Source organism: Bos grunniens, chromosome 9 (genome assembly GCF_055505025.1).
Source record: "Bos grunniens cultivar Pamir isolate PY7600 chromosome 9, Bosgru_T2T1.0, whole genome shotgun sequence".
Lineage (NCBI taxonomy): Eukaryota > Metazoa > Chordata > Mammalia > Artiodactyla > Bovidae > Bos > Bos grunniens.
The window spans coordinates 96,318,076-96,332,312 of NC_141173.1; the positions used below are offsets into that span (position 1 = coordinate 96,318,076).

The window sequence follows — 14,237 nt, forward strand, 5'->3', positions numbered from 1 at the left end:
GTCTTCCCCAAAAGGGCAATTTTGTCATCTTGAACTTGCTGATATGCTAAATGATTGTTACACCAAGTTTGACATTAATGTTAAAATTTCATGGTAAGAAAAATGAAACTGCTAATTCAAAAGAAGAAGAAAGTATTGGTTGCTCAGTCATGTCTGACTTTTTGTAACCCTTTGGACTGTAGCCTACCAGGCTCCTCAGTCCATGGGATTTTTCAGGCAAGAATACTGGAGTGTGTTGCCATTCCCTTCTCCAAGGGATCTTCCCAATCCAGGGATTGAACCCAGGTCTCCTGCATTGCAGGCGGATTCTTTACCATCTGAGCCACAAGGGAAGCCCAATTCAAAGGAAGAGCCCTTACTCATACCTGAGCTCACATGCGTTGATTATCTAAGCAAAGTTAAATGATCACCTTTCATGATTTCTGATACTTAACTATGCATACAAAGGGCTTGAACTGCATAGTTCAAACTACATTTCTAAAAAGCATTTGTTATCTAAACAGCAAAATAGTCACATTGTTTCAGAAGTCTAAAAATTTTCTCTGAATCTGAAGTTACATAGGGTTCTTTATCTGAGTTTATGGGAAACAAATAATATAACAAACAAGTACATGGGAAATATTGGACAGAGGAGCCTGGTGGGCTACAGTCCCTGGGGTCACAGAGTTGGACACAACTGAGAGACTGACACACTCACAATCTACATTTTATGTTCACAGAGAAAACTAGTTGAGCACCAGATGGGCTTCCTAGGTGGTGCTAGGGGTAAAGAACCCGCCTGCCAATGCGGGAGACCTAAGAGGTTCAGGTTTGATCCCTGGGTTGGGAAGATACCCTGAAGATGGGAATGGCAACCCACTCCAGTATTCTTGCCTGGAGAATCTCATGAACAGAGGAGCCTGGTGGGCTACAGTCCATGGGGTCACAAAGAGTCAGACACAACTGAGCGACTTGGCAGCAGCAGCAGCAGCATTATTTTCTATTTAATATTTGAATAAGTAATAGAGTTATATCATTCAAACACCAAAAATATGGAAATGTATTCTTGAAATGTCTTCTGCTTATTTTTGGCTCCATCATCTCAGTTCCCATTCCCCACCCCAATGTGTAAGCTACTACTATTAATTCCTTCTTTTAAAGATAAATTATAGCATAGTGTACATACCGACCTGTTACATGTTGTTTTTTTCTACTGGATATATCTTGGAGATGGTTTTGTATCAGTAGGTGAAAGAAATTTTTATAGCTGTGTGCGTGTGCCATATATTAATTATTCATAACTTATTCTCTAACCAAACATTTATATAATTATAAACAATGCTAAAAATATTTACATATAATTTTGCATGCCTAAGAACTTATTTATGAAGTATATCCCTAGAAGCAGAACTGGTCAGAAAAATGATTTATGCACTTGTAATTTTAATACTTACTGCCAAACTGTGCTCCATAGGGGTCATATCAGTTTTCACTTCCAACAAGAATGCGTGAATCACTAGTTCCCCTACAACCTCACCAACATACTGTGTCATTAAACTGTTAGAGTTTTGCCTACCCGATGGGAGAAACAGTGTCTTAGTGTAGCTTTAAAAAAAAGAGTGAGATTGAGCATCTTTTCAAATGTTTAAAGGCCATTTGTTATTCTTTTTCTATGATCATATCACTTTCACATTTTAAAACTGAATTTTAAATGTGTGCCATGTGCAGATGTGGATGGACTTGGAGACTGTCAAACAGAGTGAAGGAAGTTAGAAAGAGAAAAACAAATATCTATTAACACATACATGTGGAACCTAGAAAAATGGTATAGATGAGCTTATTTGCAAATTAGAAATAGAGACACAGCTGTAGAGAACAAACACATGGCCACCAAGAGGGGAAGGGAGTGCGGGATGAATTTCGAGATGGGGACTGGCACATATACAGTACTGTGGATAAAATAGATAACTAATGAAAACCTTCTATACAGCACAGGGAACTCTACTCAGAGCTCTGTAATGACCTAAATGGGAAGGAAATCCAAGGAAGGGGGGTATATATGTACACATACATGTGTGGCTGATTCACTTTGCTGTTCAGTAGAAATTGACACAACATTGTACAGCAACCATGCTCCAATAAAAAGAATTCAATTTTGTTTCTTTTCATTATCAAACTATGGGAACTGTATTTATTATGGAAATTAGTTCTTTTTCTGTTATATAAGATGCAAATGTTTTTCCAAGTTTCTCCTTTGTCTTTTGATTTTGTTTATGGTGTTTTATTCATATAGACATTTTTTATCTTGACGGTGTTAACTTGTCATTTTCTTTTACACCTTCTGGATTTTAAGCTGTGTTATACAGACCTCTCCTACGTTGTGATGTGGGTTTGCTGTGAGGTGCATTCCGAAACTGCTGCAGTGCTATGACTATCTTCATTTCACAGGGGGAGAAACTGATGCTCAGATAGTTTGGAAACTGATCCCTGGTCGCCCATTTGGGCTGTGGACTCGGGCCCTGTGAATCTGGCTCACATATTCTTGTGCCAACACAATTGTCTTTCTTTTCCTAGAGATATGATCATTCTGTGTTTCCTTTTTCTGGCGAGCTGTTGGATTCTTCAGGTTTGCTAGTCTCATCTGGTCTCTCTTTGAAGCCTGTAATAGGAAGAGGGTAACTCTTCATTCCATTGGTGGTTCCTCATTCACATTTCATTTGTCCAGAGGACATGATGCAGACATTTAAAATACCATGCCAAAAAGTGATTTACTTTTGCCTCTAGCAAAATGTTTATACTCCGATTCCTCAGTAATTCTCCCTTTGTAAATAAAGCATTACGATCTTACATAAGTCAATTAAGAAAGAAACTCAAAATATGCGAGATCTCATCTGATGTGGCTTTCCATCACTTCCAGCACTTGACCCTTCAGGAGGAAAGCATGCACTGGCGGTCCTTCCTGTGAGATCACAATCAGGAAACTTCAGCTAGAATGTATTCTTTTAATAGTGCATTAGGGTAAACAGTGCTGACCGCCCTTTTGGTGTTTTCATGCTCAGCCATGGGAAGCACTGCGGTCAGTAACTATTAGCTGCTTCATTAGCATACAAGCCATGGCTGCCACTCCAACGCTGTGAGACCCCGGGTGACATAGGTTATTTTTGCTGGGTTTGAGCTCGCAGGCGGTTGTGTTTGCTCAGATCTAGGGCCAGCCCCCAGCTTGGTTAACAACCACAGACTCTGGATCAAGTCCTGAGCGGTGCTGGGCACAGGGCATGATGGGAGGTAATCGGTGTGCCATGCAGTCAGAAATTCATTTGGATGCATTTGGAAGCCCACCCGTCCCCTTCTTTGTAGGAGGAGAAAAAACCTCCTACCTTCCTCAAGAGGAAGAAATTTTGTCTGTTCAGCCAGAACTCCAAGCATGAATGCCAGTACCTACCAACAGGCACGTGAGATACACACACTTCCCCACCTCTTCCCTTGGTAAGAGGGTCGGGATCCCTCCCAAGCTGACCCATGCAGGGTTACCTGGGTGATGGAGAGGTCCAGTGGCTCGGAAGTGGGTGTCAGACCTGGATTCAGGTTGAAAGCCCCAATGTAGGCCATGGCTTCCAACCTGGTTTACCATTCACCTTGCATTAGAGTGTCAGACCTATGTGTGACTGTGTGGCCCTTACAGGGTCCATGGAGGACAGCACTGTGCTGTTCTGGGTCCTTGTCTATTGTATCATTTTTTAATATCATCCCAATCTCAATGCAACCACAAGCCCTCTGTTGACACCTTGATTTCAGGTCTAGGCTCTACAACTGTGAGATTGTACACTTCTTTTGTGTCAGCTACTCATTTGTGATACTTGGTTATGGCAGCTCTAACCTACGACCATGCCTGGAGACCAGGTAGGGCTCTCCTATTTTAAAAAGTGAGTGGACTTCATGGTAAGAAGTGAGAATACCACACGGTGCATTGGGTGGCTTGGTAAACAATCTGCTTGCAATGTGGGAGACCCAGGTTCGATCCCTGGGTTGGGAAGATCTCCTGGAGGAGGAGATGAAAACCCACTTCAGTATTCTTGCCTGGAGAATTCCATGGACAGAGGAGCCTGGTGGGCTACAGTCCATGGGATCGAAGAGAGTCAGACACGACTGAGTGACTAATACACACATCATACTTTCTTCTCCACTATGCAAATACAGTAGCTTTTTGACTACAAGAAGCTCATCAATGTTTGTCAATAAACTAGACTGTTTGCATGCAATAGAAGACTTTCAGTCTTACTCCTGCTTTGGTAAAATAAGGAAACTGGGGTAGAGTTTTCGTGATCTGAGTTGGGTCGCGTGGAGGTCAGGTCAATGGTAAGGCGGAATACCTAGCTTATCGTGTTAGTCATCTATTGATGAAAACTCTCTGATTCTCAATGAGAAGTTGCTAAAAACACGATGGAGGATTTTTCTTTCAATCCTGAAATATTTAGCACTGAACTGAAAGATGCTGAAAACTGCCTTTACTGTCTGAGCCACCAGGCAAGTCCCAACTACCACTGTTACACGTCCAATTATGGGGAAGGGGTTGCTTTCCTTAGGTCAGCGGTTAGAAGGGGAACGTCTACCGGTGGAAATTTATGCATGATCGGTGGTGCTTAATAAGGTATTTAAATGACACTAATAAATCTGAACAGGATTAACAGATCTGAGCAGTCTGGATGAGAACATTGTGAACTCTATATCAGTTCAGTTCAGTCGCTCAGTCGTGTTCGACTCTGCGACCCCATGAATCGCAGCACGCCAGGCCTCCCTGTCCATCACCAACTCCTGGAGTTCACTCAGACTCACGTCCACTGAGTCGGTGATGCCATCCAGCCATCTCATCCTCTGTCGTCCCCTTCTCCTCCTGCCCCCAATCTCTCCCAGCATCAGAGTCTTTTCCAATGAGTCAACTCTTCGCATGAGGTGGCCAAAGTACTGGAGTTTCAGCTTTAGCATCATTCCTTCCAAAGAAATCCCAGGGCTGATCTCCTTCAGAATGGACTGGTTGGATCTCCTTGCAATCCAAGGGACTCTCAAGAGTCTTCTCCAACACCACAGTTCAAAAGCATCAATTCTTCGGCACTCAGCTTTCTTCACAGTCCAAATCTCATATCCATACATGACCACAGGAAAAACCATAGCCTTGACTAGACGAACCTTTGTTGGCAAAGTAATGTCTCTGCTTTTGAATATGCTATCTAGGTTGGTCATAACTTTCCTTCCAAGGAGTAAGCGTCTTTTAATTTCATGGTTGAAGTCACCACCTGCAGTGATTTTGGAGCCCCGAAAAATAAAGTCTGACATTGTTTCCACTGTTTCCCCGTCTATTTCCCATGAAGTAATGGGACCAGATGCCACACGTTACTAATAAATCACTTCTCAAAAGACTGGGTCTTCACCATCTGGTAGCTAGCCAACACAAAAACCCTTCTTTAACATATCAAAAACATGCAGTGTTTTATGAAAAATTGATGAAGTAAGGAAAATAAAAGCCCAGTATCAAAGATACCAGATAAATATCTTAATCATTGAGCATGAATGTTCTAATGTATGATGTTTTACCACTGTGTTTGCTAATAATCAAGCAAACTGAGCATTGTAAAAATACAATTTTTGAAAGTACTGAAAACTTGAAGTCACTAAAACCAGGAAATACTGATATTTGTACACTAAATTTTCTAGCCTCTGAGTGACTGTTTGCCCAAAAATGGCTTAAAGAAGGTACATTATTATGGTTTTGCAAATTTGTAGAGACAACAGGGCTTGTCTCTTTTTCTTAAACATGAGATCCACATCTTGCTCTGCCTATCAGTCTAGAACAATGGAGTTGTCCTTCAGTCATGTCCGACCCTGCAACCCCAGGGACTGCAGCACACCAGGTCTCTCTGCCCCTCACCATCTCCCAAAATTTGCCCAATTTCATGTCCATTGCATCGGTAATGCCATCCAACCATCTCATCTTCTGTCGTCCCCTTCTCCTCCTGCCTTCAATCTTTCCCAGCATCAGGGTCTTCTATGAGTCAGCTCTTCACATCAGGTGGCCAAAGTATTGGAGCTTCAGCTTCAGCATCAGTCCTTCCAATGAATATTCAGTGTTGATTTCCTTTAGCATTGACTGGTTTGAACTCCTTGTCTCATTATTCAAGGAGAATAATGTAGTCAATAAATGCTTGTTTCTTTAAAATTTATTTATACTTATGGTTACGCACGCAGGCTTTCTCTGGTTGCGGAGAGCACAGGCTACCCCCAGTTGCTGTGGGCGGGCGTCTCACTGCAGCGGCTTCTCTTGTTGCAGAGCATGGGCTCCAGAGCACAGGCTCAGTAGCCGTGGTGCACGGGCTTAGTTGCTCCGAAACATGTGGGATCTTCCCAGACCAGGGATCGAACTTATGTCCCCTGCATTGGCAGGTGGACTCTTATCCACTGTACCACCAGGGTGAAAGTGAAAGTGAAAGTGAAGTCGCTCAGTCGTGTCCGACTCTCTGCGACCCCATGGACTGTAGCCTACCAGGCTCCTCCGTCCACAGGATTTTCCAGGCAAGAGTACTGGAGTGGGGTTGCCATTTCCTTCTCAAGGGGATCTTTCCAACCCTGGGATCGAACCCAGGTCTCCTGCATTTTGGGCAGACGTAATAAACGCTAGTTGAATGAACCAACGTGTAAATGATTTTTCTGGTGGGTTTCTATGAACTGAGGGAGCGGAGGCAACATATCAGTAAAGGATGAACATGTTTACTTTGAAATAAGGAAGGCAATTTATTGTAGTGAGATAATATTGAAGTTTTACATACGAACGCCCCAATGCGTATGAAGTAATTTCCTCCACACTATCGGAGAAGACACTATTGAACTACAAAGAAACTCAAAGTGCTTGACATCAGTTAATGATGCACAATATAATGCATTTTCACTAACTTACCCAAATTTCAAATCAGACAGTTAAAGGACACATTGAAATATTTTTCATGCATTGTTAACAACCTTTTTTTTTTTTCTTTTGCTGGAGTTTATAATGCCCTTTGATAACTCCAAACACTGAACTCTACTCCTGCAGTCTGTTCCTTCCATCCTACTGAGGTGATCACAAAGCGGCTTATTAGAGGAAACTCCTAAGAGACTTAGACCTTTTCTCCTAAATGGAGTTTGTGGAAAATAAGAAACTTGGCATGCCCTTTGAAGCAATGCCAAAAAAAGAAAACATTATTTTTAGACAGTAACCACTGAAAACAAAACAAAACAAAACTCCAGGAGGCAAAGAACAGCAATGCAGTTTGGCGCAAGTTCACAAACAAATATATACACGTATCTGCGTACGTGTACCCAATGCCTTGTCTAGAATGCGTTTTATACACGCGCTACACGTTGTACAAATCAGGCGCACAGAGTGCTGGTGTGAAGTTGTGTGGCTGTCCTCTCGGAGGAGGTCTCAAACAACTTGCCAGAGGAGCTTATTCACGACTTTTTGGAAAACAAGAGTCTAAAGGCAGTTCTCGTGTACAGAGGGGCTAGATGTAGGATTCCTTAGCGAATCGGAGCTGCTCGGCGTCAAACACGGGCTGGCTACACCGCCGGGCCAGGACGGCCTGCCTGCCCTTCTGCTGCGACTCGGACGCGGTTCTCAGCCGCTGCAGCTCGGATGTCCCGGGGACCATCACCCGTCCTGCCGCGTCCTTAGGGGCGCAGCTCTGCCTCCAGGTCTCAGTCCCCAGCCCCCCTCGGAGCCCGTCCAGGGGCTCCAGCCCGCGGATGTTTCTCGAGTCCCCGTGGGGGTGGGCAGGGAGGGGAGGCAGGAGCCCCGCGTCCAGGCTCAGCACGCGGGCCCTCAGGCTGCCCACTGTCTGGCCCCCGCGGGGGGCGAGCTCCAGCGCCTGGAGCCTCACGGCCTCCTCGTAAGAGGGGGGGCGGCCGGGGTGCCTCTGATCCACCAGCCGGAACACATCCTCCACCGAGAGGGCGTAGGCCCCCGAGTTAAAGCCCAGCACGGCTTGGCCGGGGGCATCCGACGAGCTTTCTTGGACGATCCGGCCGGCGAGCTGGCTTTCTTTCTTGGAACCTCGCTTCTCTTGGTCTCGGGGGCAGCCCTTGGACTTCGTGGCTCCAAAGCTGCGCATTTTGGTCAGCCCTCTTTGGTGAGAGGCGAAGGAGAATGACATGGAGTGCTTTTTAATTTCTCTGTTGGGCTTGCTTTTCTCAGCCTTGGTGAAAGACTGGTGTCTGGTGAAGAAGTTTCTTTTGGGGCTGGAAGGAGAGGCCAGGGGCGAGCTGTTGGAGAAAGCGTCCAGAGAGCCGCTGGAGGGGGCTTTGGGGACCCGTGCGCACGGTGACACGGAGCCCTGAGTTGGGCTCCACTCCCCCAGGTCCCGGGGCCTCTGGGCCCGGCCTTCGGCTGCAGGAAACACCTCCTCTGGAAACGGGTCCTCGGCTTCCTCGCCGGCAAAGTGGGAGGCTGCCTGAGCCACGGCAGTGAAGTCGTCCTCGCTTCGCGTGAGTTTCGGGTTTGCTCTTCTGCCCTCGAGGCACTCCGGGGAGAATGTGGTGCTGGGGTCCGAGTACCTCCGGTCAGGTTGCCCGAGGAAGCCCTTTAGTCTGGCCGTGGTGTTGACCACGGGCTCCCAAGGGCGCAGCGGGGCTCTGGGTTCCACGCCGCCAGCAGCCAGTTCCGGGGGCCCTGGGGGCTGCGAGCTTGGGGAGCCCACAGGCTCCACGTCGTGGTCAGGGTCGTTGCTGTCGTAGGCTGAGTCGTTCTGCAGGGTCGACATGTCTGGGGGAAGGTAAGGACAGTTGAGTTTTTGTTCAGTTCCTTTTAGAAATTCACTTTAGCACCGTCCACCCTACTAACATCAAGTATGGCACTAGGGAATTCGGTGAAGCTAAGCTAATTTGGGGCTTGTTATCAAGTTTTGTTTCTTTCCATGTCTACTATTTTGAGCTGGAGAAGATAAGTAGGAAAATGAAGAGAGAGAGGTTGAGAGAGAGAGAGGGTGAGAAAAAAAGAGAAAAGAGAGAAAACAGCACTCCACTGAAAATTTATTGATCTTAGATTTAAAAGCTGATCGTTTGGATGGCTCTTTTCATTGGATCCATCCCCATTTTGGTGGTTCAGACAGTAAAGAACCTGTCTGCAAGGCAGGAGACGTGGGTTCGATTCCTGGGTTGGGAAGATCCCCTGGAGAAGGGAATGGCTACCCACTCCAGTATTCTTGCCTGGAGAATTCCATGAACACAGGAGCCTGGTGGGCTACAGTCCATGGGGTTGCAAAGAGGTGGACAGGACTGAGCAACTAACACTTTCACTCTCATCCCTACTTTAACAGACCCACATTAGACCCATATTCCATTGTGTGGAAACAAAAGTTTCTTACCCCAACCCTCTCGCCAAAGATTACTCTGTAAAAGGAGCAATTCTTCATGATTTAGAATAAGACGGGGAAGGTGCCAGGCTGCAGCCTGAGGAAATAGTGCAGGAAAATTCAAGAGAAAAGTTTGCCTGCTTGATGACTTCCCTACAGACCTGTGTCTGCTCTGATCTGGTGATGTGTGTTGGTAACTTCTTCAGATACCTGGGGTGCTGTACGTTACTGGGCTGGATTTGTAGCCAGGCATGAACTTAACCCCACAGTCAGAGTCCACTGAGAAGACATTCCATACCTGAACTGTCCGTGTGTTCCAGGGAGTCATCAGAAGCAATTCTGGAATGTGCTGGAAAGTCTTCCCCAAATATTTCAAAGCAGTTATCGATGAGGAATTCCACCAGTGTCTTAACCTGTGAGGAGAAGTTAACAGCTTGTCAGCTTAATGAGATCTTTATTTATTTTTAAAGGAAGAAGGTTATCAAGGGGGGACATAGGGAGGGTCAGCAGTTAGGGAGGTGCCAAAATGGGCTTCCCTGGTGGCTCAGGTGGTAAAGAATCTGCCTGCAATGCAGGAGACCTGGGTTCGATCCCTGGGTTGGGAACATCCCCTGGAGAAGAGAATGGCTACCCACTCCAGTGTTCTTGCCTGGAGAATTCCATGGACAGAGGAGCCTGGTGGGCTACAGTCCATGGGGTCACAAAGAGTCAGACACGACTGAGCAACCAACATTTTTACTTTCAAAACTGACATAACAGATGTTTACTGTGTCTGAGAGGAGCATTCAGAAAATTGGTAACAATCACCTTTGTGAAAATTATTTTTGAGATTATGCCTTTTAACTTTGTGAATTTAAAAAATGTATTACTTTAAAGTAACCAAAATGTTCATTAAAGGAGTTGCCCGGATTGGTAGCTGAACTGACAGAACTTTTTCGTGTGATGCATGAAAAAGAGCAAAGTGAAAGGGCCTTTCCATTCTGGAAACGGTGCTGGAGAGATGGGCATCACGTCCTCTGTCTCGTAGGATGACCTGGCTTTACCGGGTCTCATCCAGTGGGTGCACCCAGATAGTGGACCTGGGGCCACAGGAGACCTCACTGCTTGGCTCTGACAAGCAGATGTCGAGTTTCTTAGAAAAAGCCGAGCACAAACCTTATCGTTCAGGTCTCTCCGGGCTTCCAGCGATAGATTGTGCTCGTTTTCCGGGCTCAGCACGTTGGGCCCAATGCAGATGGCGAGATTGCTGGCGTCCATCCGGTTGACCTCGGAGTTCTTGCTGATCACGTGGAGCACGGAGACCAGATGCTTGAGCAGCAGGTGGTTGGGCCGTGGGAGCTTATCTGCAACCCTGGAATGGAGGTGGGGAAGCTGGTTTTAGGGGAGGTTCATGGCCTATCTAGCTTGAGGGGAGCAAGTTGAAAGTTCCTGCCTGACCCAGGCTTCCTTTAAAATGAGGAAGGTCTGTTTTCACAAGAAACATTGTGAAAGGTTCATTCAGATACATGCAGTGGCAACTGACATAGCATGAATCAGTGAACCACAAGAGCTTGAAGCCCTAGAAAACTGGCCTCTATGATCCTGACACCAGTAACATGGCCATTTACTCTTTACACAGATCTTAGATTACGAATCATTAACTCCTGCAGTAAACTTTAATACATTTTGAAAATCATTTTGTTGAGAAACCATTTAGCCCTATAGAATGTCTTTCTACTTCTAATACTGCAAGACTGGTTTTTCTAAAGAATACAGTCATTTGCCTTTGTTTGAACTGTGCTCATCAAATGAAGAAGACACATTTTTAACCATTCTGAGAAAGTTTATGAAGAATAAATCAGTTTAGAAGAGCATGTTCATAAAAATAATGAGGTCAGCACCAAAAGGGCAACATTGGTACAATGACTAATCGATTAGAATTATAAAGCCTCATATTTTCAAAAAAAGAAATGGTGGTTCTAACATAAGGATCATTCGTTTCTCATAAGATACTGTTAAGAAAGACCTTTGTGTCTATAAGCAGAAGTTTACTGTAATCTCAGGATTCTTATTTTGGGACAGACATACTAATGCCTTCAGTTCAATAAATATGTCATTGATAATACTTAGCCACGTGAGACAATCATATATAGACACACTTTCATAGGATTTGGCAAAAGTGCTGATATTGTGAAGTTAGGTGTGTAAGATTTTCTAGGCACGAACAGGCCACACTTCCATTTCTACTTGGTATTGTTTCTGTTGCTGTTGGAGTTTATTTTTATAGAGTTTTCATTTTGGTTGGTTATAAGAATATGAAATAAATACACTATGGAATTTTGTCAACAAACAAGCCCTTGCAGACTATTTACTAAGGGATGTTTTATGGGAGAATCATTGCTTCGCACGGCATCAATGTGAACAGGTGAAGACCACCCCAGGTTCCTACGTGTGGCTAGTTAGCCTGCTCCAAGGCTTTCATCTGTGAGTTTGTTTCATACCTTCTTGAACTATTTATATTTTTAGACTCCCTACCTGTTGGGATTTGTGAGTACTGAAGTTCACTTTCTACCTTTTGACAGAGGTGCCTCCTTTCATTTGGCTAAAAAAAAAAAGCTACTTCTTAAACATTTCCAGGGTACCTTTAGATTTGTATTCTAGGAGTAGGTGAGCGATTCCACTCAAATTCCTCCAACGTTGCAACATACTTGAAACACTCTGACAGTTCAGTGAGGAACCCCTGGGCGGAGACAGTCTGACGGAGGCTGCAGGGGTGACTTACTGTTTCAGGGCCTCGATCCGGTCCTCCTCGCTCTGCTTGGCCAGGGCACCCATCCACTCCTCAAACAGGTCACAGGACAGGAGCTTCAGTGGAATACTTCTGAGGAAGTCCTGGAGGGAGGAAGGGGACCGACCGTTCATGTTACGTAATGCGCTGCCATCCTAACCTCCGTCTCATTCGATCCCTCTCAGGAGTCTGTGCTCATCACCCCTTCCTGCCTGCATCCAGGGAGCCTGAAGTCTGCCCCCAACTTGCCCCTCAGCAACTTTTCTAACAACGGGCACGGTTAAGGCCACCAGCCAAGGGGCCACCAGACTCAGGGGAACGGACTGGGCTGTGGGACAGTCCCAGCGCCTGTTCTCAGAGAAATCTGGGAAGACTTTAGTGCAACACTTTTTGGTTGGAATCTGGGATCACAGAAACAAAGATGCTGATACAAATAAATGAAGGTTTAACTAAAACAGTTCGACTCCACAATCAGTTGCCTTTGCTGTGTGGGGCGAAGAGCCCGTTTCTTGTTCGCGGAGAGTCAGTGTGTCAGAGCCCGTCAGCCTGCTGTTTGGCATGGATGCTGGGGGCTCACCTTGAGGACCACCGCCAGGAGGTGCACAGGGAGGCTTCTCAGGTCCACCACACCTCCGGAGCTGAGCTCCTCCTTCAGCTCTTTGCGGGCTTTCTCATTGGCTGCTTTCCTGAATATTCCTTCAGTGGAAGGGCCTTTCAGGCATAGAATCGTGAGAATATCCTAAAGGGAAGGGGTATAGAAATAGGAAATGGTTACCCGTGGTTTGAAGACATACTTTGCTGATACCAATAGAGGAAAAATCTGTTATTTCGGTAGGAGAAAGACTTTACATAGTGGACATGAACAGTAGCTAACTTTACCTGCTTATACAATATCCTCTCCATAAAAGTTAGTTCTCCAGGATACTAAGACAGTCTTAACAAGAGACTATTAATCCCAGTCTGGTTCCTTTCAGTCCGGTTGCTGTCAACCGTCTCTCTCCACACTGCCGTTTTTCTAAGAGCAGGTACATTGGGAAAGCTGGAATTTGCACAGCCTAAAATGATTTTGGGCCTCCCTCCTCTCAAGTCATTCCATGTAAACACTGGATGTCTGATCGCAAACTTCATGAATCTGTTGGTTTTTCAGAAGCTACACATTTTCAGCCTTCTTCACTCCATTAAGTCAGAAGGATGGAGGGACCACTGACCTGAGCTTATTGACAAATACAACTAATTTCTACAGTGTAAGCCACCATGTGTACTCCTGACTGCATTCTTAGGTGGGAACACCATTTCCAAACGTGGGGAAAAAATGGAAAACCCCACCCCAACAAGTTTAGCATGAGAAAGTCACTCAGGTTTCCTGAGGACTTTTCACAGAAAACTGAAGTAGGTTCTGGGTGAACGTGTGCCTACCTGAATGGGTCCCGGGAGCGTGTTGTCACTGCAGATGGCTGACAAGGGCTGATCGAAAAGGGATGTCTTCAATTCTGGCTCCGAAGCTGCAGAAACATCTGATGAAGAAGAAAGCCTTCTCATGAGAAGGAGCCAGTTAGACACCTTCTTTCTCTTCTTGATTTCTATGGCCAAGCAAACAAGGCAAAGAGAAATTAGATTAACGTACTGATAAGCAAGGAAGGATCCACATAAGACAACAGATATTGTTATTTATGGTTTGCCATGTGGGAGAAACAGTTTCAAAAAACTGAGGAAGCAAAGGGTGTGAACCTTAATCTAGAAAAATCAACCCCAAAACAACCACATTGTTACCAGGGCAACCAGCCCCTCAACAGCAACACCAAGGCTCCTCAAAGTCTCCACCTTTCCTGTTTTTACTCTTTACCAGCTGTTTGCTATAGAAAATGAGCAAAGCCCAACGAGGCAGGTCATAAACAACCATCTTAACATATTGACCTTAATAACCACGGTGGATAGTTGGTGGCTATTTCTGATGTGAAACAGATTATTTTAATTCCTCCTCTGACTAGTGAAGAAAACGAAACTTACAGGAAGTGACTTGCTCAAAACCATTTTGAAGGCTCTAGGCGGGGCGGGCTGTTAAACCTCAGCGGCCGCGCTAGCACCCACCACTAGAGGGAGCTAGTCCGTCTGCA

At 45.4% G+C, this 14,237-nt stretch overlaps 1 protein-coding gene and 1 long non-coding RNA gene across 24 annotated transcripts in view; one reads left to right on the plus strand and one right to left on the minus strand.

Moving 5' to 3' along the window:
• Window positions 1-14,237, plus strand: part of LOC147366418 (uncharacterized) — an 81,284-nt gene that overhangs the window by 17,913 nt on the left and 49,134 nt on the right. For 11 of the 21 annotated variants that reach the window (XR_015133394.1, XR_015133402.1, XR_015133381.1 and 8 more), the window contains one exon: window positions 12,309-12,578. The exons of 8 other annotated variants lie outside the window; for them this stretch is intronic. This is a non-coding gene — a long non-coding RNA (uncharacterized LOC147366418). Of the gene's footprint in view, window positions 1-8,200; window positions 8,491-12,308; window positions 12,579-14,237 lie in introns of those variants that run through there. 2 more of the 21 variants (XR_015133399.1, XR_015133386.1) reach the window with 1 other exon arrangement.
• The window catches only part of TAGAP (T cell activation RhoGTPase activating protein), an 88,256-nt gene continuing 80,756 nt past the window's right edge, over window positions 6,738-14,237 (minus strand). For all 3 annotated transcript variants that reach the window (XM_086318587.1, XM_086318585.1, XM_086318586.1), the window contains 6 exons: window positions 13,540-13,703; window positions 12,701-12,862; window positions 12,118-12,227; window positions 10,512-10,707; window positions 9,655-9,769; window positions 6,738-8,767 (listed from right to left, as the gene is read on the minus strand). In XM_086318587.1, the coding sequence (XP_086174713.1) occupies window positions 7,512-8,767; window positions 9,655-9,769; window positions 10,512-10,707; window positions 12,118-12,227; window positions 12,701-12,862; window positions 13,540-13,703 (2,003 nt within the window). In that variant the 3' untranslated portion in view covers window positions 6,738-7,511. The remainder of the gene's footprint in view (window positions 8,768-9,654; window positions 9,770-10,511; window positions 10,708-12,117; window positions 12,228-12,700; window positions 12,863-13,539; window positions 13,704-14,237) is intronic.